The 22,113-nt window shown below is 40.1% G+C and overlaps 1 protein-coding gene across 1 annotated transcript; it reads right to left on the reverse strand.

The window, feature by feature from the left end:
- Positions 1 to 1,415: 1,415 nt before the first annotated feature.
- Positions 1,416 to 7,935, reverse strand: ABRA (actin binding Rho activating protein). Its single transcript, XM_010115241.2, has 2 exons — positions 7,158 to 7,935; positions 1,416 to 2,376 (listed from the first exon to the last, which is right to left on the reverse strand). Exons 1-2 carry the CDS (start codon positions 7,898 to 7,900, stop codon positions 1,899 to 1,901), a joined length of 1,221 nt encoding a protein of 406 aa, XP_010113543.1. The 5' UTR covers positions 7,901 to 7,935; the 3' UTR covers positions 1,416 to 1,898.
- Positions 7,936 to 22,113: the final 14,178 nt, after the last annotated feature.

A 22,113-nucleotide genomic window follows, 5' to 3' on the forward strand; every position in this document is an offset into this window, starting at 1 on the left:
GGCCTTTAAGTCACACATGAATGTAGTAACACTAGAAAAAAAAAAAAATTATGGTGAACTGTATCTTTGCTGTGTTGTCCTGTGGTAGGATGAGAGTTTTTGTGAGCAGAAATATATAACTCACTTGACACGTGCCTTCAGTATGTATTCTTCATACAGATCCTATGTAAAAGTACTGTTTAATTTCCATGTACTCTGAAATCTTATTCATGTGGTTTGAACAGGGAAATCTTCACAGGAAAATATTTTAACTGCCTGTGCACAGGAGAACGTACTTCTATTTTGAAACAAATTATTGATGTTTTACTTCACAGAATATGCACACATATTTCTTCTCTAGTGTGTGGGAGGAATAACCCAAGAAACAATCAATTAAGGGTTTTATTTATCATTCATGTATTCCTTTGCCAAGTTTCCTCAAGACAATTTAGACAGCTGTAAAGGTCACTGTATAAAAACATAAAGACTAAGGTAAGAATATGCAGGTAAATGTTCTGCCATGTAAGTATTACACTTAGAGGTCAGTTCTGCAGGTCAACTTGAGTAGTCTAAGAGATCTCGAGTAAACATTAAATAAGTTCCACTGAATCCATCTTATAAATAATTTTCTTTCTTAGATTCACAATGTGCACCTGTACCCAAGATATTAATTATTTACGTAGACAATAGCCATAGTAATCAGTTCTTGTATCACTGACTTATAAAATATTTGATTTATGCGTTCACTGGGGCTTCAAACTGGAGTACCTGTACTCTCACAATAAGTTAGCAATCCTGTTTTATCACAGAGACAAGATGTTCATACACCTTTTCTTCTGTAAGAAGATATTTTCTCTTTTAGTTTGAAATAGTGTTATGGGGGGAAGAAACCCATTTCTCTTTCATACACAGATTACTTGCCCAGGCATCTTGCTCTGAAACATGCTTTTTGCGTGAAGCACGTTTTTACCAGGATAGCTATTTCTACAGTAGTGGTTTAGAGAAACAGTGATCTGTATAATCCAGTAAACATTATAGACCTTAGAGAGGTCGCAAGTTTGTGCATAATGCAAACAGTTTTAAGACCGAGAAGTATTAGTTCATTAGTATTTACTCCTCTTCAGAGTCACATGGACTGAATTATATTATTTCAGTGACATCACAATGGTTCAAACAGCAAATAAGGCAAAATCAGGCCAGTGTTTCTGTGTAACATGAACTATCATTTTCCTTAAATTTAGTTGATCTTAGTTATGAACATTATTTCTGTATCTTTTCTCACAGAGGTACCTTTCGATAGAAGATGCTGACTGTGTCACTTTTTTACTATACACAACAGTAGAAGTACCTGACTGTTTTGTCTTACGTGTTATTTTCCCCTGTATTTATAAGATCCATATTTTTATAGATAATCAGACGATACACTGCATAGAAGGTATTTTCCATGTGGCTATTTATTCAAGACTTTTTTTGTGCAGTACATTCTGTTGGATGTTTTCAGTCCAACATCCATAACTCTAAATATGAAAATATCTAATAAATTAGTTACATAAATACATTAAATATAAAACTTCATTGATACAAACTAAGACAAGAATATTTCTTTTTGTGATCTATATGTAAGAGGAGGCTGTGAGTTTCTATATTCAGCTGTTGAACTATGACAAGCTGCTTATATTCAATATATATTTTTCTCTTTATTTTTCATGTGTGTCCTGCAAGCCCTGCTTGTACAGAGAAAAATCCATTTAGATGCTTATAGTATCATGTAGTAGTTATAAAATACATACTCAGAAAAATGGTCAGTGTCTTTTCTGTGTGAACAGGGGAGGAATCTTGTATTCAAAATGTGCAATTGTTAATGGCAAGGGAGAAATGGAAAGAGGTTTTCCAAAACAATTGCTCTGGTTGTAGCATGCTTATTTTAATAAAGTGATTATGACATTATCATCCCTTCCTTGCCATAACATTTCTCCCTCAAAGTCCACCAACCCATGTTTCCTGGCTCTCATGAGAATCCCAACAACCTTATCTGAAATACGAACGTATCTCTCGAAGAGTTCCCCAAAAGTGACTTGGATCTTGCCGTCGGGCCGTGGCTTAGCCATTGTTTCAATGATGAAGCACATGTCTCTCATCTCCCGGTGGATGTGGGCCTCGGCTCTCTTGGCTCTTTCAGCAGTTTTGGTTCCTTCCTTTGGACGACCGTAGCCTTCATCTCCTTTGTGCAGGCGTGTGGACATGGCCAGCTCGTGGTCAAATTCCTCGCTAAAGGGATTGAGCTTCTGTGTTACGATGTGCTGGTCGGCCCATTCTTGCCATCTGTCCTTCAGTTTGTGAACGGGGCTGTACTTCCTGTGGGCTTTGGTGCGTGCTTCTTCCCCAAACCTGCTTGCGCTGAAAGAAACAAAAAGGGTATTTGAGCTTTGCATTTCATCATATGAAGGGCAGGCTGAGAGAGTTTGGGCTGTTCAGCCTGGAGAAGAGAAGGCTCTGAGGAGACCTTCTAGTGGCTTTCCAATACCTACAGGAAAGACGGGGAGAAACTTCAGCAGGGCCTGTTGTGATAGAACAATGGATAATGGTTTTAAAATAGAAGAAGGTAGATTCAGACTAGACATCAGGAAAAAGTGTTACAATGAGGGTGGTGGAACACTGGAACAGGTTTCCAGAGATGCAGTGGATGCCCCCATCACTGGAAACATTCAAAGCTAGGTTGGATGGGGCTCTGAGCAACCTACTCTGCCTGGAGATGTCCCTGTTCCTTGCCAGGGGATTGGACTAGATGGCCTTCAAAGGTCCCTTCCAACCCAAACTGTGCAACGATTTTATGATTCTATTTAATTGCACAGTTGTACTACTACTCTCTTCTATTAACTTGGTTTTCACGGTTTTCCAGGCGAGATGCTAACCACCAGGTGGCATGAGTTCACTACTTCTAAATTAGTTCTGTCGGGGCTTTTATTCCATGTTCCAGTTTGCACTCAAAACCAAATTTCCTGATTACAGCTTGGTCTCATGTACATTACCATCCTGGATTGAGCCTATTTTGACAGACTTTTGCCCAGAATGACTTCATGCTCCATGGGGAAAAAACAGTATGTGGCTGATTACCTGAGCTTCCTGTCCCTTGGTCAGTGACGCAGCTCCCTGTTTCTGCCTGCCTAGCAGAGCCTGACATTTTGCTGCCCTAATGTTACAGGTAACAAGAACTGTACCTGTAGGGTATTAACAGCAACATCAGAGAACCAAAATACAGTTAACAAAACAATACAGAGAACTGCAAACCTGCAGCAAAAAAAGATAATTTCCCTTTTATTTTGGCATTTCCTTTGTTTTTTACTGAGCCTGTTGAAAGAGAGAATAGGAGTGACTGAGATGTCCCCAGTTCAGTCTGCGCACCAGAAGGATGCCAGTGCTAGGTAGCACTATCGTGCTAGAGCAGGAAGTGCAGACAGTGCCAGGCACAGTAGGAGGACTAGGAGAGCAGGACCACTTTTAGCTGTGGAGTTTAGCTGTACAGAAAAACTGTACTTAAAAAGCTCCAAGATACTCTTCCCTATCAATGTGGTGAAAAGCATCAGAAGAATCAAGCACATGGTGTTGCCAAGTAAAGGCACTGTGATGCATTTCTTCTGTGGTGCGACTGCAGAGCATCCTGAGAGCAGGCAGCGGGTATATACCTGTGGTTTTGTGCATTTAAGTGATTAACAGGTGGGTGTTGGCAGGAAAGCATTAAAATACATCACTGGGGTAAAGCTAGACAGTTTTGTTTCTAAACAATAAACCAAATCCTCCTGTATATAACCATCTCAGTGGTTGAGAAAAATCCCATCTTCTCTGTCCTTTTGCTTTTATCGTGCCTCAGGTGGGTTTGGAGAAACCTTACTGTCGCTATCTTTTTTTTTTTTTTTTTTTTAAATTAATCTTCTAATTTAATCATTTCTGATGGCCAAAGTACAATTTTCCCCATTGTTTAGCTTAATGACAAGTTAATACAGTAAACTGTATATATGTAGAAGCATTTTCTTTATGTTCGTACAGCACCTACACAATAGATTGTGGCTCCAAAGTAAAGGCTGTGAGCATTAACTCACTGTAAGAAGTACTTTGCCTGTAGCAATCAAGTAAGTTAACCTGTTAACCAGAACGATCACCCTAAATGCATTGGGAACTTGTAGGATGATGATGTCCATGTTCCGTGTTCCCTACGATCCTTTCCATAGGGGAAAAGCATGAATCCCTTTTTAATGTTTTGAGTTTCATATCGCTGTTGCATCCCTTTGGCTCTTAAGCAGGAATGAAATAGCGTTCCCTAGCCCTGTCAGCGTTAACATGCTTTCTGCTGAGGAAGCAACCTTACGTACTGCAAATGGAAATGACGAAGGTGCTGATGCAAGGAAAACAAAATACTGGTACTGCTGCTTTTTTTTTTTCCTGGAGCATAGAGAAGAAAATGGGAGATTTGCTTTAACTATGTATTTATGGCCTTTTTGTAGAAAACGAAGCCAGGTTCATAAAATTAGCAGGCTGAAATAATGCATTCTGAAGCTATAAAATAATTTTTTTTAAAAGAGTAGTTAAAAAATAAAAAGTCTAGTCTTGGTAACAGCACTGTAAGTGCAGAAAATTACTTTTGTGTCAGAGTTCAGTGGAAGACACCACTGTAAGTAACACAGAGGGTGTTATTTCAGTCATTTGCACCTCAGTAAAAATGAATCATCAATTTTTTCCAAGGCAGCAGCACTATGATTATATATATATGGGGAAAATATATGTAAAGTTTAACAGAAAGACAGCTATTTGTTTCTACAATAGCATTTTAAAGTGAGCAATTTGTTTTAACTGAGGTTATTTACAGAGAACATCTGCTGCAAATCTTTCACCTTTTCCCACTGTATGTGTGAAATCTTTGGTTTGAGGTCCTAATTTCTGTCAGAGGACAGTGCACACAGTCTCTCCAAAGTAGGAGCTACAAAACTCTCTATCTCTAGGTTACTGGAGAGCTTTTTTCAGTTTGGCTAGTAACCATTTGCTCCTTGTGGGAGAGGACTGGTCAGCTGTACAGCATCATTCTAATACCCAGTCTGAAAAGTTAAAATAGGACTGTGTGTTCAGATAGCTGTGTTAAAAAGTACTCTGTGGTTGATGAACATAGTCATGGATTTCAAAGTCTAATGCTGGTCACGGTAAGTGCTCGTTAGTAATGAGGTGTAAAACCAGAGCAGTGGGAAAGGTACAGCCTGTCTGCAGAGAGATCACAATGTCTGTTTTGGCATTTTCATCAGTCCTGGTCCCAGTGTTTCATTTCTGAAATGGCGATTAGGATACGGAATGAACATACTGACCCTGATCCTCTGATTCCTGCTGCCTTCCTCTAGTCCTTCACACACAGGCTAATTGGCTGGGTGAAAACCTTGCCTTCTTGTCTCACATTGCCTCGTGCTCAGTCAGTACTCGCATTGCGTGTACGGGGGTGATGGATGCAGAGTAGAAGCGGTGGAGTCTTGGGCCCCACCAGGAGATGGCTGCCAATAGGAGCCCATGTCCTGGTGCCAGCCCCTTCCCTCCATGCAAGGTAGGGCAGATAAGCTCGGTTTAAGCTGAGCCTCCAACTGTCCTCCCTGCCCAGCGGAGCCAGCGGGCAGTGCATGGGCTGCACCTTGGCCAGGGCTCGGTGCACCCTGGCCTCAGAGCCTGCGCTCTCCTTCATTGCAATTTTACAGCTAGATGTGAGGTTTTACACTAAAGCATTTCAGGCTCAACCACGCATTCCTTTCTGCTGGGGAATTACCAGGTTTGTAAAACAGGACTGGAGCAAACGGCATGGTGTATCTGAACGACTGCCTACAGTTTCCCCTTTTGCAGTGTTGGACATATGGAGCTTTTAATCTTTTAGCGACAAAAGAATGATGAATTAGTTTGGCATCTGCCCATTGGCAAGTCTGGCCGCAGCACAACTCTTTGTAGCCATCTTCTGGAAAGGCATTTCTGCTGGAGATCTCTGGGAAAGGACACTGGTGAATTTCTACCAGCCTCTGCTGTTCTGGGAGACTTCCCAAGGACTTCATGGCTACAGCTGAACTCTGCTTGTTCACTACCTGGGCTCCAAATCTAATATATGCCTGTTGTTGTATAGTAAACTTCAGGCATGAGCCTCTTACTGAAAGAACTCAAAACTATCTGATGCTGTGAATTTGCTTGCTACTTAATTCAAATTTTTGAGCAGAATCTATAATAACTCTGTAAGTGAGTAACAAATTCTGCTTCCTTTTTTCTTCATGCCATTTACAGGCATAAGGAAGTCTGTATGTCAGGAACTTCTGCTTCCACAACATATTCAACAGACGTAACCCCACCGCCACCCTTATGATAGTGTAGGCGTAAAGAGACCTTGACTTTTAAGAATCTATTGATAATTCTGATGTTATTTTTTGTCAAATGATTTATAACATATAGCATGACTCAAATCAATTCTGCAGATGTTGAGGCAGGCCAGATGCTTTTTAATGTGTGTTTGGGGTCGCAGCTCCTGTGAAAGTTTCCATTCTTTGGCTTGATTAATTCCAAATCCATGGAATACTTCCAAAGAGAAGCAGGGAACCCAGCTTTTGTTAAGATGTACTTAAAGGTAATTCCTGCAATGTCTCTTTTGGACATTCTCTGCAAATTACTCCCAGGAATATTTACAATTTATATTAAGCAAAATAATGAAGAAATTTTTGTAAATATTTTTTGTCAAGTATATTGCTTTAGAATTCACATTTACTGAAATAATGAATAGCTGTGGGCTTTTGAAGAGGTAAAAATTGTTATTCTGAAATATGGACCAAAGTATTAAGAAGTAGTGATTTCAATGAATCGGTAAATCCAGTGTGAAAATTAAATACAGTTAATATTTCCCAAATACAACTTGCTGTGTCTATTATGTGTATAGTACATAAAACCTAAGGCTATATTCAGATGTTGATTAAATACTTAAGCATAGAGAGATATGTGAAAGGTTTCCTGGATTGTTTATTTCTTTTTTTTTTTTTTTTTTTAATTATTTTCTTCAAGAGTAATAGTTTCCCTTTGACCATTTCCTGCCATTTCCCCCCATCTTTCTCATGGAAACCTGTACCTCTTTCAGGATCTGCTGACTGTTTGTGATAACATAGTAAAGCTGTTGTACTTACAAAGACGGCACAGGTCGCTTAATCCTCACAGCTGGCACCTCTCGATCACTGTCTTCTTGCTCAAGTTTGTCTTCTGCTTCCCCATAGCCACTGTCTTCTGCATCCAGGCTGTCATCATGACATAGCAGAGGTTCCTCCGTAACCTTGTCGTCTTGTTCCATCTGTTTCCAGCCCTTCGTTAGCTCTGATACCACATTTGAACACTTTCTCCTTATGGTTGGAGATAATTTACCAGTAAGAATTTCATCAATAGCACTTGATTCTTCTTTGGGCTTGGTCATCTCTGAGCTACTATTGTTATTCTCATATCTTCCACTGAGGAGGCTAACATCCCCTCCTCGTTCATAGGCTTTGCTTACAACTGTTTTGGTCACCTCTTTGCTTTTAATGCTGAACTTTTTGAGAGCTTCATCTGATTCCCTTGCATTTTTTTCAGCATCTCTTATTGTCACCGATTCCTTTGCTGAGGATTTTTCATCATCTTTTCCTTGGTCCTTCTTGACAGGTGGAATTGGCCATTTTTCGAAGGGTTTTTCTTGTACAGGCTGAGTTGATGAGTCTTCTGTAGAGGGGACCCATCCAGGGGGCTCCTGGGCTTGCTTTATGTGGTGATCAGATGCCCACTGCTGCCAACCTCGCGCCAAGCTGAAGACCAGGCTGGCCATTCGGATCTTGTGGACAGCCCTTTTCGCAGGAGTAGCGCTCGGCTGTCCTTCAGGAGCTATGGTGCTGTCTGCTGCCATGCTGGCTTTTCCTCTTCTTGTGCTAAGCCCCTTCTGAATGAACTTCTTCAAGTGAATGATGTCCCCTGAGAAGAGCCACACAGATTTAAATAGAAGCAGGAGCAGCTAGTGCCCATGGAAAATATGTGAAGCACGTCTCAAAAAGATACAGTATCCTCACTGTCACGGAGGTCTTTTTTTTAAAACGCAGGATTGCATTTCATCACAGCAGATGAATGATGCATGATGTAAACAGGGTGACACAGACCTGCACTGGAAATGGGGGAAAGTTAACAGCTCCTTTAGCCCTCCTTCCCTGGGACTGCCAATTTGCAATTTGTTGGCAAGGACCTTGTTCTTCTGGAAGTGCAGAACTTGGGTTAAAGATACTGAACAGAGTGTCTGAAACTGCTAAAGGTGAAGTGCTGTCAGTTGCTGACAACTTTGGCTGGAGTAGAGACCCTTTGTCATGACAAGTAAATAGTGGCCTTCGTCATGGGGTGTAAGGGCAGAAGTAGGCTATGAACAAGACATTTTTAGATGCATTTGCTAAAGGGATGCTAGGTGACTTATTCTTATTACTCATCTGTTCAAGGAAATCCAGGTTTGTTAATTTTTTAAAAGGTATTTATGTGCTCTGTTCCCCGTCATTATCTATTAATGTCCATCTATTTAGAACATACCTTCAGGGGGGTCTGGGAACAATACAGTGTTCGGTGTCAGCGCTAAGGATGAGGGAATCACTCTCTCTAACATAATGTCTGACTCAATCAGATGGATGAATGACATCCTAATTTTAGGATTTTGAAAAAATAAAGTATAGCCTGTTTAATTCCTAACTGCTTTTCAAGGAAGTGGTGTATATAAAACTTAGTATTTACTTTTATATTATTTACAGCATAATTATGTTTTATATGTACTCCATAGAAAAAAAAATCATATTTCCAAGGAAACTTTGATTTCTTCATTCTGGAGGATTTCCTGGAGGGTGTTCATCTTTGGATTTGTAAATTGTTTAGTGAATTGATATATCAGTTGTTACATAATAATAAACATTTTCTGAGATACAGCCCTGTGGTATCTTATTTCTTAGTATAACGTTTCCTAAATAGGAACGGAAAATGGCATTACTTTTTCCATGGATCATACCTTGCAGCTTACAGGATGACCTGCAGCCCTTGCCATGTGGTGCTCTGAGGCCCATGAACTTCAGGGAATCCTGTTGGCTTTGTTGGTGTTACGCCAGAGATAAATATGGACTCTCGGTACTCTCTCTTTTTCTCTTCTCTCTATTAATGGCTGAGCTGTTTGAAGTAGGTTAGATCATACCTAGCTCTTATTTAATAATATAAGACTATATCACTTCTTTGACTACTAGATAGAATTCCTCATGATTTTGTGAGGTCATTTCCTCTTCAAAACTGGTGACATAACGTAAGTTAGTGTTGCTATTTGATATTTAGTCGTACTTTTATTTTAGAAAGAAATGTATCACCTCTGTATACCGTACAACTTCAGCTATTACCAACTGTATCATAACCCTGAAATGGCATTGTGAGGTATACAGATGCAACTTGATTGAAGAGCGTATGTTGTCAAACATTTATTTTGGTAGCACTTTATGGCTAATTAGGAATGGAGGACTCATGTTTGAAAATTACACGCATGAATGCATACAGGGTGCTGTGTTCTCTAATATCCAAGGAAGATGCAAGTGCAAGAAGAGAATAGTACACACACAGAATAGGAGAGCATGACGCCAGCTCATCATATCATTCTGTGCAATTTCTTGAGTATAAGGGTGGCCAAGGCTTTAGGAAGGAGCTGAAAGCTAAATACAGAGGTGGTAGGTGAGGCCAGGGAAGAAGTGCAGTGAAACTTCAGTGAAAAGGTTGTGAAAGGACAATCATGGAGTGTAAGACCAATAGGGACCCCTGTCCTAAGGTAGGATCAGCTCTACCTGCATCTATTCAGGTTCCTGTTTTACCTATTCGTAAAGACTACTCTACCAGTAGTAGATACTCCCCACTCTGCCTAGGCAATCTGTTCCAGGGGTTAACTGGCTGTTCTGGTTTTGTTAGTGAGGGGGGGCCTAAGGTGGTAGCTTCTGTAGGAAACTGCTAGAAGTCGCTCCCCTTTGTTCAGTGGACTCGGCCGGGCCTAGGGCGGACCCACTGCTGGCCAAGGCCGAGCCAATTGGTAGCAGAATGTCCCGTGATAACGCCTCTGCGATAACGTATTTAAGAAGGGGAAAACAGGAAAAAGAGGAGGAGAAGATGTGAAGCAGCTGAGCGGGGGGCAGAGAGGGGGAGGCACGAGCCTCATGGGCCTTGCAGGCCTCACCCTCTGGCCTCCCGCCGGGCAGCCGACCGGGCCCAACTCGGCCCGGCCCGGCTGCAAGAAGTGGAGAGGAGATGAGAAGTGAATAAGATGTAAAAAGGATCCTGAGAGACGTCTGCCAGCCTGTTGTGAGGAACGGCTGCAGACGCCAAGGTCAGTGAAGAAGGAGGGGGAGGAGTAACACAGCTCCTGGCCAAGATTCCTCTGCAACTCGTGGTGAAGACCATGGTGGAGCAGGTTGTCCCCCTGCAGCCCATGGAGGTCCACGGAGGAGCAGAGATCCACCTGCAGCCCGTGGAGGATCCCACGCCAGAGCAGGTGGAGGCCTGAAGGAGGCTGTGGCCCGTGGAGGGCCTGCTGGGACAGCTGTTCTAGAGGGACTGCACCCATGGAAGAGATGACCCACGCCGGAGCAGTTTTACGAAGGACTGTGGCCCGTGGGAGGGACCCCACGCTGGAGCAGAGGAGGAATGTGAGGAGTTCTTCCCCTGACGATGATACAGTGGCGTAAAACAACGCGTGATGAACTGACCGCGACCCCCATTCCCTTTTCCCCCCCCGTGCCGCTCGGGAGGGGAAGGTAGTAGAGATAATGTTAAGCCCGGGAAGAGGGAGGGGTGGGGGGAGGTTATCTTGTTCCCTGTCTCATTCTCCTGCTAATTTTAGAAATAAATGAATAGTTTTCCCCAAGTCGAGTCTGTTTTGCCCGTGACGGTAACTTTAAGGATCTCTCCCCGTCCTTATCTCAAACCTTGAGCCGTTTTTCTTATATCATCTCCCCCTATTCTCTCGGAGGGTGGGGGGAGTGAGAGACAGACTGCGTAGTCTGGTCCTGATCGGGGCTGAACTACGACACTGGCTTAAATGAAACCTTTTCTGAGGACTAACCTCCACCTCTGTCACAGCACTTTAAGCCTCTATCACTACTGAGAACAGGCAAATTCTACCCTTTCCGAGGCAGCCTTTCTTTGCAAAGACTGCTGTATTCCTCCTCAGTCTTCTAAATGACCTCACTTCTTCCCAACTTTTCTTGTGTTTTCATGGTCCTTGAGCACGCTTTTTTCAGATTCTAGGTCCACATCTTTCTTCAAGTGTGATGCCCAAAATGGGGATGTTATTCTGGTTTAAGTTTGCCCATACTGATTAAAAGGAACAGATATCTTTCATGTTGTGCTCCTCATTCATATCCTGCTTGTAATCCCCAAAATTTCCAAAGACTTTCCCTCTAAATGGCTATCTGTATTCACAGAGCTGACTATTCCTTCATATGTGACCATCTTTGTTATTGTGTTCTGATTTGTTCAGATAATTTTGTCAATTTGTGGTGATTAATTTTATTTTTAATCCCTGTTCCAGTGTTCTTGCAATTCAATTCATATTTCATAAATGTCCTGAGTATTCCACTTTTGGAATCACAGATGAAAATAGCAGGTAAGTATAAAGTAGACCCAGTTAACAAGCACATTCAGTTTGACAGAGAGATCTTGCTATTTATTTTCATGTGGTTTTCCAGTTAATTTTATACTATTCCAATGAATTTTGCATATGAGAGAAAAATAAAAAACCTCATGAATGTCAAGCATGTGCTGCTCTTGCGCATCTTTGGGGATTGGACCAATGATCTCCAGAGGTCCCTTCCAACCTCAGCCATTCTGTGATTCTGTGATCTTCCAAATCCTGCTACTTTACTGTAAAAAAGAATTAAGAGTGGTTTAACATAACTTTTCAAATCAAAATTGCTTGTAAGTGTCCTTGTTACAAAGGCTTCTGCTAGGTTTATTACGGTAATTACTGTTGAGGTTCCTGGTCTCTTTTACTCTCGTACTCTCTTTGCAAGTAGCTGTAATGAAATTTTTCGAAAAGAATTACATTCATGAGGAATGTTTGGAAATTACAGCACATTTGAAATAACTTGTTAATAAAAATACTTTTTTTTTTTTTTCTAATGGACTTGACCTTGGTGCACTGGTCATAGTCCCACAGACTTAATGCTTACATAGTTTAGATAAATGACAACAAAAAGTTACAGACTAATGAAAACCACCAAGATTATAGTTCGAAACTACTATTAAATCCTTGTTACATGACAATATGTTAAACAAACGTTTAGTTTAAGTTGGTCGCTATTTTAAGCTGAAGTTATAACATCACAGACTTGTCCAAAGTGCCAGTGAAACTTTAATGTAACTATTCTGAGGATAACTGAATTTATGATGCTTAATTTTAGGGTGTGCAATGTTGTTGTCTTGTGTTGAATGGCGCCTTGTTTTGTATGGTGAAGTTGCCAGCAAGAAGTTAATCACAAGAAAAGTATAAATAATGTCTGAGTTATCCAGTTCGATTCATACTTTGAGGGTTGCTTACTTTATGTATGTTTTACTGCAGTAAGAGTAGAATTTATTACTTCATAGTTTTTAATCTTTATTCTTAGTAGAATAACAGGCCAAGATTACACCTAAATTTCTATGCCTGTCTCCCTCCTGGCACTTCTAAAAGCCAATAGCCAACCTTTAGGACACGAGGCTGGCTGAGCCTGGACCACATTTTCTGTGTCTATCTCATAAGGTGACAAGGTATCCTCTAATGCTCAGAAAGGCTTGCTGAAGGTGACTGTCATGGACTTCCCGATGTTCAAAACCTGGACTTGAAGTCAGAGGTGAGCGACAATTTGTTGCAGAAGGTATATAGGAGGAATAGGAACTGGAGAAAGTAAATAGATGAACAGACTTGGAACTTACGTTGAAAGTTGTAAACTCCCTTTTCCTTGCCCCTGGCTGCATATGGTTTCTGGGATTTAATGTCTTTTACATCTTGAGACAAATCTGCTCATGTTCCTAGGGCCTTGATGCCATTTTTGGATTGCTACAGTGCACTTAATACCTCTGATTTCCTGAATCCAAAGTTATAAAGGACCAGCTGAGAGGTTACCGATGTCAATGTTAAAAGTTGGGATTTTTGTTGGTGTGTGGTTGGTTGTTGTCCCTCCCCCTGCCCCCACCCCGATGGATTATTCTCTGTATAGTTATATACTATTTAAAAAACATTTTATTTTCTCTATTAATTTTTTATCCTTTTTAAGATGCTTAATTTTAAAACTAGAGCTATATCCTTCATCTGTTGCTTTACCTTGTCAGACATCAATATAAGTTATTCAATATTTTTGATGCCTTAAACCAAGGAATTTAATTTTCAGCCAATTGTAAGTATATGAAAGATGCTGTCTTCCTCCTCAGAGTTAGTGGTGAATAACGAAAACAAGCTGTGTTTCATGGTAAAGTATAACCAGCTGCCATTATCAATGGGAACCTCAAGACTGAATTTTCTTTTCATTAAGACACTCTTAAAGTACATTGTGTTGGAACATCATATGCTGCCAGTGATCACAGAAAACCTGGGCAGAGGGTTAGAGTTCTGGATTTCCTTACTTTTAGAGTTCATGTCAAATGTATCACTTCTAACAACAGTAATGAGCAACTGTGTCTCATTCTGTGTGCAGTTTCATGTACAGTCCAGGTGTCTGAGTTCTAAGAAATGGACCTGGGCTGGATCCTCTTTAGCCATTATCAGAAAGCAGTCTATGCATTCGTTGGTGCAGTTCCTTGTGTTTGCATCCTATGTATATCCATAGCTAGTTTTGCTGAAATTATGTTGTACTGAGTATACTATCCCTGTGTAATTAACAGGGAATCTGCATTTAATTATATGTCATTTCAGAATTCAACTATATGAGAGATCAAGGCTTATCCATGACCTGTCATGGGAGCTCTGCTTTGTGAAGAAAATATACCCAACGCACTGCCAAGGAAAACCTGGTCAGAACCAGGACTGAAAGACTTAATTGTGAAAGGGTATTGGGAGGAGAAGGAAGATCCACTATCCAGTAGCAGCAGCTATAGCTCATGAATTGTAGAGCATAGCCCCAGAGCTCCTCTTGTGCTAGGTAAGACAGACTTAAATGCAAGCCAGCCAAATAATAGAAAACAGCCCTGTAGAATCTGAACTGACTGAAGATGAGAATTCAGTGTGATTTTTCAATGCAGTCTGGTAGAGAGACCTGGCTGTTAGAGCTGAGAAACCCAACTCAGGATTCAGAGATGCACCTGTATATCTTCAAGTTCCCATCCATGCCCTGCAAGTGGCAAAACTCTTTGCTGTCTTAAATATCTTACTCCTCTAAAGTTGTCTCCAGTTTACAGAATAAAAAAAACCCTAAAAGATTAAGATGTAGAGCCTTAAAGCACTTTGGCACTCTCTTCCTACTTTTGCATATAGTACCCACTGTTGTCCTTGGAATTCAGGTGCCTGCAAGGAATCCATGCAGTTTAATCAAATTTATACAGGAAAAGAAAGCAGAGGTAAGCTCAGACGCTTTTAGTCCCATTGTACCTTTGAGCATAAATACATCTTTTATCTGAATATCTGTAGGGACTGAACAAAAACAAGGAACAAGCAGTAATGAAGCAATTTTTAATTTAAAATTGTAAGCAAACATTTGCAGGATATCATTTGCATTAGGCTTTCAGTTCTATTTGCATTATGAGGGAACTTCTGAAGATCATGAAAACAAGATACCCTTAAAAAGATACCTACAAATATTCAAATTTATATTGATCATATTGCTTTGTCAGTGAATGATTATCTTTTTTTTTTTGTGATAAGAAAACTATTTAATATTATGAGCAATTTAATTTTGCTGTTCCAACTTGCTGATGTATCTTAGTTTATAGCTTACCAAGAAATAGTTCTATGGCTTTGAGAATATGACGCTATTGGCTGCTATTGAAATCTGTCCCTGAGCAGAACACTGGATACAAGGAACTTGAAGTCTTCACATAACTTTGCAATACGAGATGGACGGGAGCCATACCAGAATAGAAGAACCTGTAATCAGACACCTAGATGTAATATGATAGATGATAAAAGTGTTTTAAACATCTACAAGAAAGAATAACAAGTAAAAAAAAAAAACCCAAACCAAAAAGAACCTACAATTCTCTATAGACAACAGATGTTACAAAACCAGAGATAAGAGGTATGATCAAATTTCCATCTTCAGGTATTAATAAGGCAGTGTTCCCATGCATTATGACTTTCAGTTTTCTCTGTTAAAATTAATTGTGTTTCTGAGATTTCAAGATGACAAATGTAAGAGGAAAAGATAATTTTCACAATTTTCCAAAGATTTTTCTTTTCAGAGGCTGTCTTCTGGCTAATTAGAGCACTACAAAGCAGAACTGAATTAATAACTTTATAAGTATTTGCTTTATCATTGGTTTGTTTGAAGTGCATTTACTTCCAGGTATTACTGGGTGTGCATCACTTTGTTCTCCTGTGTTATCTTTACAGTCTACAAGTTTTGACTAAAATCTGACAATACAGAGTATAGAACACACACAATTGGGCCTTTGATACATATAGATGACCTACCACAGGTTTTTGAAGGATTGTTGAAAATTTGCGTTTAACTTCTAACAGAGTTGCTAATTATTGTCATTTTATTGTAAGTAAGTCTTGCAACCCTCAAAAAAAAAAATCTCAGTTTTTGAAATCATGCTTTGAGGACAGAGAAAAAAACAGACTGGACAGTTTAGGAAACATGTTCCATGTCTTCAAGGTGAAGACCTATACGTAGAAAGAAAAATACAGAAAAATAGAGTTTGTATATACAATAAATCCATTATTTCATTATTTGTTTTAAAGTGTTATAATTCAGGACCAGGATCAGAACTGAGCAAACAGGCCTATCTTAGTATATTTTATTGTGAGATTTTTAAATATTAACTGAGGGAAATACCTTGAATTAGGCAAACAGTGCAGTTTTTTAAAAAATCATCAATTAGCTAAAGCAATTAGCATTTTCAATGCTACAGTCCAAATCCTACTCAGCTCTGTCATTATTCCATATCCTTAAAGGTCCTGACACAAAGGATTTTTTGAAAAAAGTTACATTATGGCCCAGATTTGGAGGTACCCAAAGCAAAAATCCTCTTGACTAGTTCATCATGATTTCCTTGTAGCGCAGGCATCCCGTTTTACAAGTGATACCGGTACACTGAAGCTGTAAACTGGGGCTGTGATTCTTGACCTTTGGGTAATGCAGATGAAGTCTCCTGAGTGCTCCCCTCTCCCCGCTATCACATTCCACTGCAACAGGCAGGACATACCGTTATTTATTAGTTCTCACTTAACCACCAACTGCTTTAACAGCATGCAGCTGTGTTATTGTTAGCAGAGGTAGACCCCTAACTTTGCGTGTCTTTAACCGAGTGAAAGTCCCATGGCCAGTCTAGGAGAGGAGTGCGGCTCTGTGAAGTTGCTTGCGTGAGCCCGGCTGACATTTGGTGTCAAGAAGTGAGTGATGGGAATTGCCGGGAGACCAGGTGGTATTTACACTGCCGTATGGACATTTCCATGGCTCACGACTGGGCTCCCATTGCCAGTGAAGTTAGAACTGAGATTCCCAAGGCATTCTTGAGGTTAGTTTTGGTCAAAAACTTCAAAAACATGTTAGATTAAGTTACATGGTTACCTCATTTTTTAAACTACTCTTCAGACATTTGGCTTGTTTTTTACATTATGTAAGAGTAATTTGTGGGATGTGATTAAGATGTAAAATTAATTGCAAGAAGGAGATGAGAGCAGAGGAGTGGGATTTTGAGGACTGTGACCCATAGCCATTATTAAAAACTGCCAACTATTTGATTTGCAGTACATGAGCAATCTATGCTTTCCTCTTGGATATCAGGATACCTAACTGCTGGTAGCAGCACCCAAACTGGAATGAGAGGGGGTCACAGGTATGGCAACTCAGTTTTCTCCTCAATCCAGTGTGCTAATTGTGTGGCTTCTTCATGCTTTGCTTAAGCACACAGACAGGAACACTTACTTAGTAATCCAGTGAACGATCTAGTGATTGAAAATATAGATCAGTGTATTAAGAGAGATTTGTAGGGAAAAATAGCCTCCCTGCTCCCTTTTCTTGACTGAACCAAGTCAACTTCCCTCAGAAGTGGGGCCAACCATTTGAGCACAGAAAATTTGAGGAGGTGACGAATTTTCAAGAGTGGCTTTTTATTTTTGAAAATGCATGACTGCTCGACTTGAGATGTTTTGCTTCTCAGGCAGGTAAACTGTTTCTAGCTCTTACTGGACTGGACCTTTCTAGCTCATTCCCTAGTCATCACTAGTCATTGCTGACTTAATCCAGTTTTGTATATCTCAGGAGATGGTTAGGAGCAGGATTTGAATGAACGATACGAAATTCAGTATTATTTAACAGCCCCAGAATGCAACCTCAGCTTTTCTAGCTCTTCTCTTAAAATAAAGAGAAAGGAGAAGCACACATTTGTGTTTGAAGAGTGTTATGGTACTCTCATCACTTAACCGGGTATGGTAACTTCAGGGCTACTGCATTTGCCTTTTTTTCTCTGTGGAGCCTGTTAAGGTTTGTGGCAGAGGCCAATGGATCTGTCCCTGAGGGCTCAGCAGGTTTTCCAATATAATAACAATATCAGAAACTTAAGCCAGAAGTAAGTAATCTATTTTTGCTCTTTTCTTAGACAGATAATTGCCAATAAACATTTTTTGCTGAAATTGCTGCTGCACTATATCAATATTGGTCTTTATTTCTCTCTTGGTATTTCTCTTCACATAGTGATTTAGGAAAGAAAAAGAAAGTGATTGGGAGATTTTGAATGGTAGGAGAGAGGTAATAAAGATAAAAGACTTTTCATCATATGCTTTAAAACCCACTGGGAATTGCATGAGAAGCATTTCAGTGAGTGGAATCCACAGGGGAGGTCTGGCACTGGGCAACGCACTGAGCCAGGATACCTACTCTCAAGGTGTCTTTTAAGGGCTCTCCTATTTTGTGAGTTGAATAATAAAAGGGGCAAGGTTGAGTTGAGCCCCAGGGCTACAATATTCCACACATTTGGCAAACAGATTAAGGAAAAATCCTTAGCAAGAAATAAATCTGCTGTGTGTGCACTAAAAGTACAATAAAAATAGTTGGATATAGGAAGAACATTTCTCATTGTCATTGTTTTGGAGGCGCTGGTTAGGAGCCTTCATGGCACTTTCTCATGAGATTCACAATGGAGCTACACGAGGAGGGAGGCTTTGCGGTGCAGTTCCTATCCCCTCCGCCTCTGTTATCAGTTCCCCCAACGTTGCGCTTCCATGAACCATGCAGCCGTTAGGCTCCACGTGCGGCTCCTCCGCGCAGGTGCTGCTCGCGAGTCCGAATTGTGCTGTGCGGGTGAGACTGGATCCACGCAGAGGCCAGCGAGACTGAGAACTGCTGCCGGCGAGGGCCTGCGCTCGGCCCCAGGAGCAGAGTTCAGGGTGATTTGACTTCTACGACTGAGCGTAATTTTATTTAATTTTATCTAATCTTCAGTAAATAATTGAACTGCACCTTCCATGTTTGTGCTATTACCTCTAGTTTGGGATGGTTCCTTGACATTTGTTAAAAATAGACTGGAGACTGAAGTCCAGTGGTGAAACAGGAGCTTCAGGAAATCTCATAGTAGACACAGACCAAAGTCCTGTAGTGCTGTTATATAAAAATATCCTATTTTTCTACATACAAACAACACTGGATATCTTACTGGATAGATATTTAATGTTTTAGTACAGAAAGCAGTTTCAAATCTAGGGATATCTGAAAGGCTCAGATTCTGATATCTATTGCTACTGATTAAGGCTTTTTATACAGGGGCTCTCAACACCACCAGTGACTGTACTGGCAAGATAAGTGATCATTATCTGATGTAATGAAGGTGGTAGCCCATCAGAAGATTAAAAGACTACATGTATTTTAATTGAACAAACCAGTCAAACCAACTGCAGACAAGCTCATGTTATTAGGACTAGAGGATACGGACAAGCATGGACAAAGCACAGGATGAAGGGCACTGACTGGAGTTCACCACCTTGAAAGGCTGGTGGCAGCCCAGGATAGAGGTGCAGAGTTAAACGATGGCAGTGACAAGTGCACATAGCACACGCTAACAGAAGGGTAAATAAACATTGCGTAATCACCCAAACAAATCTGAACATACGATCAACGTTTTCTTGAGTGCTGGATGGATTTTCACTGTGGAGAACATGGTACATCCTACTGCATCAATTTTAGGAAAGTGCTCTTCCAGTTCATTTGGAAACTGCTAACTTTAACATATTTGAGAATAACAATAGCAACAGTTTTAAAAGTACCTTAGTGACACTGAAAATCAGAGGAAAATCAATGTATCATGAGTTGCTTGGAAATATCTTTGGAGGTTACATGAGTTAGTTCCTGCCCACTCAATCCTAACAAAAACTTAATTTGTCTAGCTTTACTATAATGAATAATCCTGAGCATTTGCCATAGTATGTTTATATATATGCCTACAGTCCTCTAGGAGGACTTCAATCTTTCATCAAAAGGAAGCTCTTGATCCAAGGTTATTCAGGTATGTCTGTAATGAAAATGCAGTGACTTTGTTTAGACAGAATTTCGAAGCAGCATGTGAAGCTTTGAAGCAACAGCCAACACACTTCTGCCAAATTCACTCCTGATTTTGCTTTGGAAGTGTTGTATCCTCTGTGACTCTAGGATAGAAGAAGCAGCAAGGATTGTTGTGCCTGTTTTTACTTTAACCATGACACCAGAGGTTGCAGAAGAAATAATGACAGAATTAAGATACCAACATTGATCCAGAGCCCTCTTACTGGATAAAACCAATGAGAAATGTTCTCCCATTAATGAGCGGTGTGGGTAACTTTTGTGTAAGCATGGAGCTATGACCTCCCTCTTTTTCCACACTGGTATTTTCTATTCATTCTTGTGCTTGATATGTTCCCGGTACAGCTCAGCTCTTCTCTAAACTTCACCTGCCTTCTGAACAAGGGGATTTTCATAGTTTAGTCAGGACTAGTTCATGACTGCAGTAAGTCTCGAGGGTCACTTTCAACACTTCTCATAGTTTTCAATTTTATTACTGAAATTTCAGGTGGCAAATGAATTCACAGGTTAAATTTCTTTGTACAGTGCTATCTGTCCTACATCTGTATTATTAGACCATTACAGCATCTCAAAAGAATAGATAAACCCTACTCAGTGTGACTGTTTTTAAAAAAAGATACTGACCTCCAAGCCAAGATAAATACATCATTTATGGAAATAAATAAATAAATTACTATTGGAGTCAGACTTGTCCCAAATTCTTCTGTGAGTGGAGAGTTGGACATAATGGAGAGATCAAGAGTCATGAGGTTAATGAGGTCATACTGCCAGGGTCCGGACTAGGTTTACTATAACATGAAAGACTCTGCTCTAATCCTGACTGGCACGTTCACTTAACAGCAATACCATTCCGGCACCAATCTGTTCGGAAACCTGAAACCATCTTCCGTAAGCCGTCATCCTGCTGCATGACACCGTCAGAAGACATATGCTTCTCTGCATGTGAAACCACTTAGACCATCTTACTCCATGGTTTCTGTAAACATGTTTGTAGGGAGAAAGAGTGACTAATGGAGCTTCTCCTTTTTAAATGTGGATGCACTGTAGAGTCCATTCAAAATTATTATCAAAATTGTAGCAAATAGTGTTTGATAACTCTTATTAACTTTCCACTTAGCTGCCAATGAGCTCTATTTGAACTATGTAAAATGTCATATTTTACATAGCACATTCGAAAGAGCTCTTACAATCAAGAGCTTTTATCTGAAAAATGAAAATAATGTGCCTCCTGCTGCTAAATATTTTATAAGGGCTGACGAGTACGAGTATAGGTAGCTGCCATGGATATTTTTTTTGTTGATGATGTTCTCAGGATAGTGTGTGATAACAAATCTCAGTTAACAAAAATGAAGTATAATGACTTGTTACCAAACTCTTTCTGCCCTCTGCACTGAATGAGGAGAAGCTTTTGTGGAAGGTGGACAAAGTTCTTAGGTTGAGACAGATGCCTGGGGCAGAGGGGGAGCAGAGCTGCAAAAAGCATAGGCTTTTTTTACTTTTGTAAAGTAGTTCTGTTAATAGTGTGCTTCAACAAAAGCAGCTTTTCACATGCCACAAGATATTTTTTTTAAGTTTACTAGAAAATTTTTCCAGCTTTCTCTGTTGGAATATAAAGTTACATAAAAATCAAATGCTTCTTGAAAATAGTTCAGTTTCAATAAAATTCTGATGGAACATCAGGGATTTTCAAAGCTGTATCTTTTGCTACTACATAAGAAAGACTCTGCCCTTCACCTGTCCCCTTGAAGCCCAAAGATTTTGTAAGGAAAAACTGAAACTAGTTCGTAAATATTCAAAATGTTTCCCTTTCAGAGCTTGAAAATGAAACATAGTGCATTTAATTTTTCGGTGTTTTCTTTCAGAATTTACTATATGTGATGTTAAATGTCACACTCTACTTCTGCAATGAAACAAAACCCAAATCCTTTAAAAACAAAATAAAATTAAATGCTTCTGCTTCCTCCATTGATGTTTCATTTTGGAAGGAAAGGAGAAGACTTTATTTTTTGCTACATCTGAAAAGGGAAATAACTTATTTTTTCCCTGTATCTCCCAACGTCTCACATGTACTTTGTGAGCACTGCCAGCTGTGGAATAAGTGACTGCAGTGCTCTTCAGACTGGCTGCCCTCCTCTTGGCTGTCGTTGCCACACTGAACAGAGTTTATCTTTCCAAAATAAATTGGGTGAGAATTGCAGTACCTTCAGTCAGCAATTGTCAGGCTCCTTGAGATCTCAGCAGTTCTGTAGTCTCTCAGAAATTCTGGAAATAACCTATTAATACATTTCTGTAATGACATGTAGTGGAACTTCATTTCCACACACTTCTGGCCTTTTTCATCTTGACTTGGGCTAACGGAGCTCCATGAACTCAAATGTTTGTT

The sequence above is a fragment of the Chlamydotis macqueenii genome, chromosome 2 (assembly GCF_036417535.1).
Source record: "Chlamydotis macqueenii isolate bChlMac1 chromosome 2, bChlMac1.mat, whole genome shotgun sequence".
NCBI lineage: Eukaryota > Metazoa > Chordata > Aves > Otidiformes > Otididae > Chlamydotis > Chlamydotis macqueenii.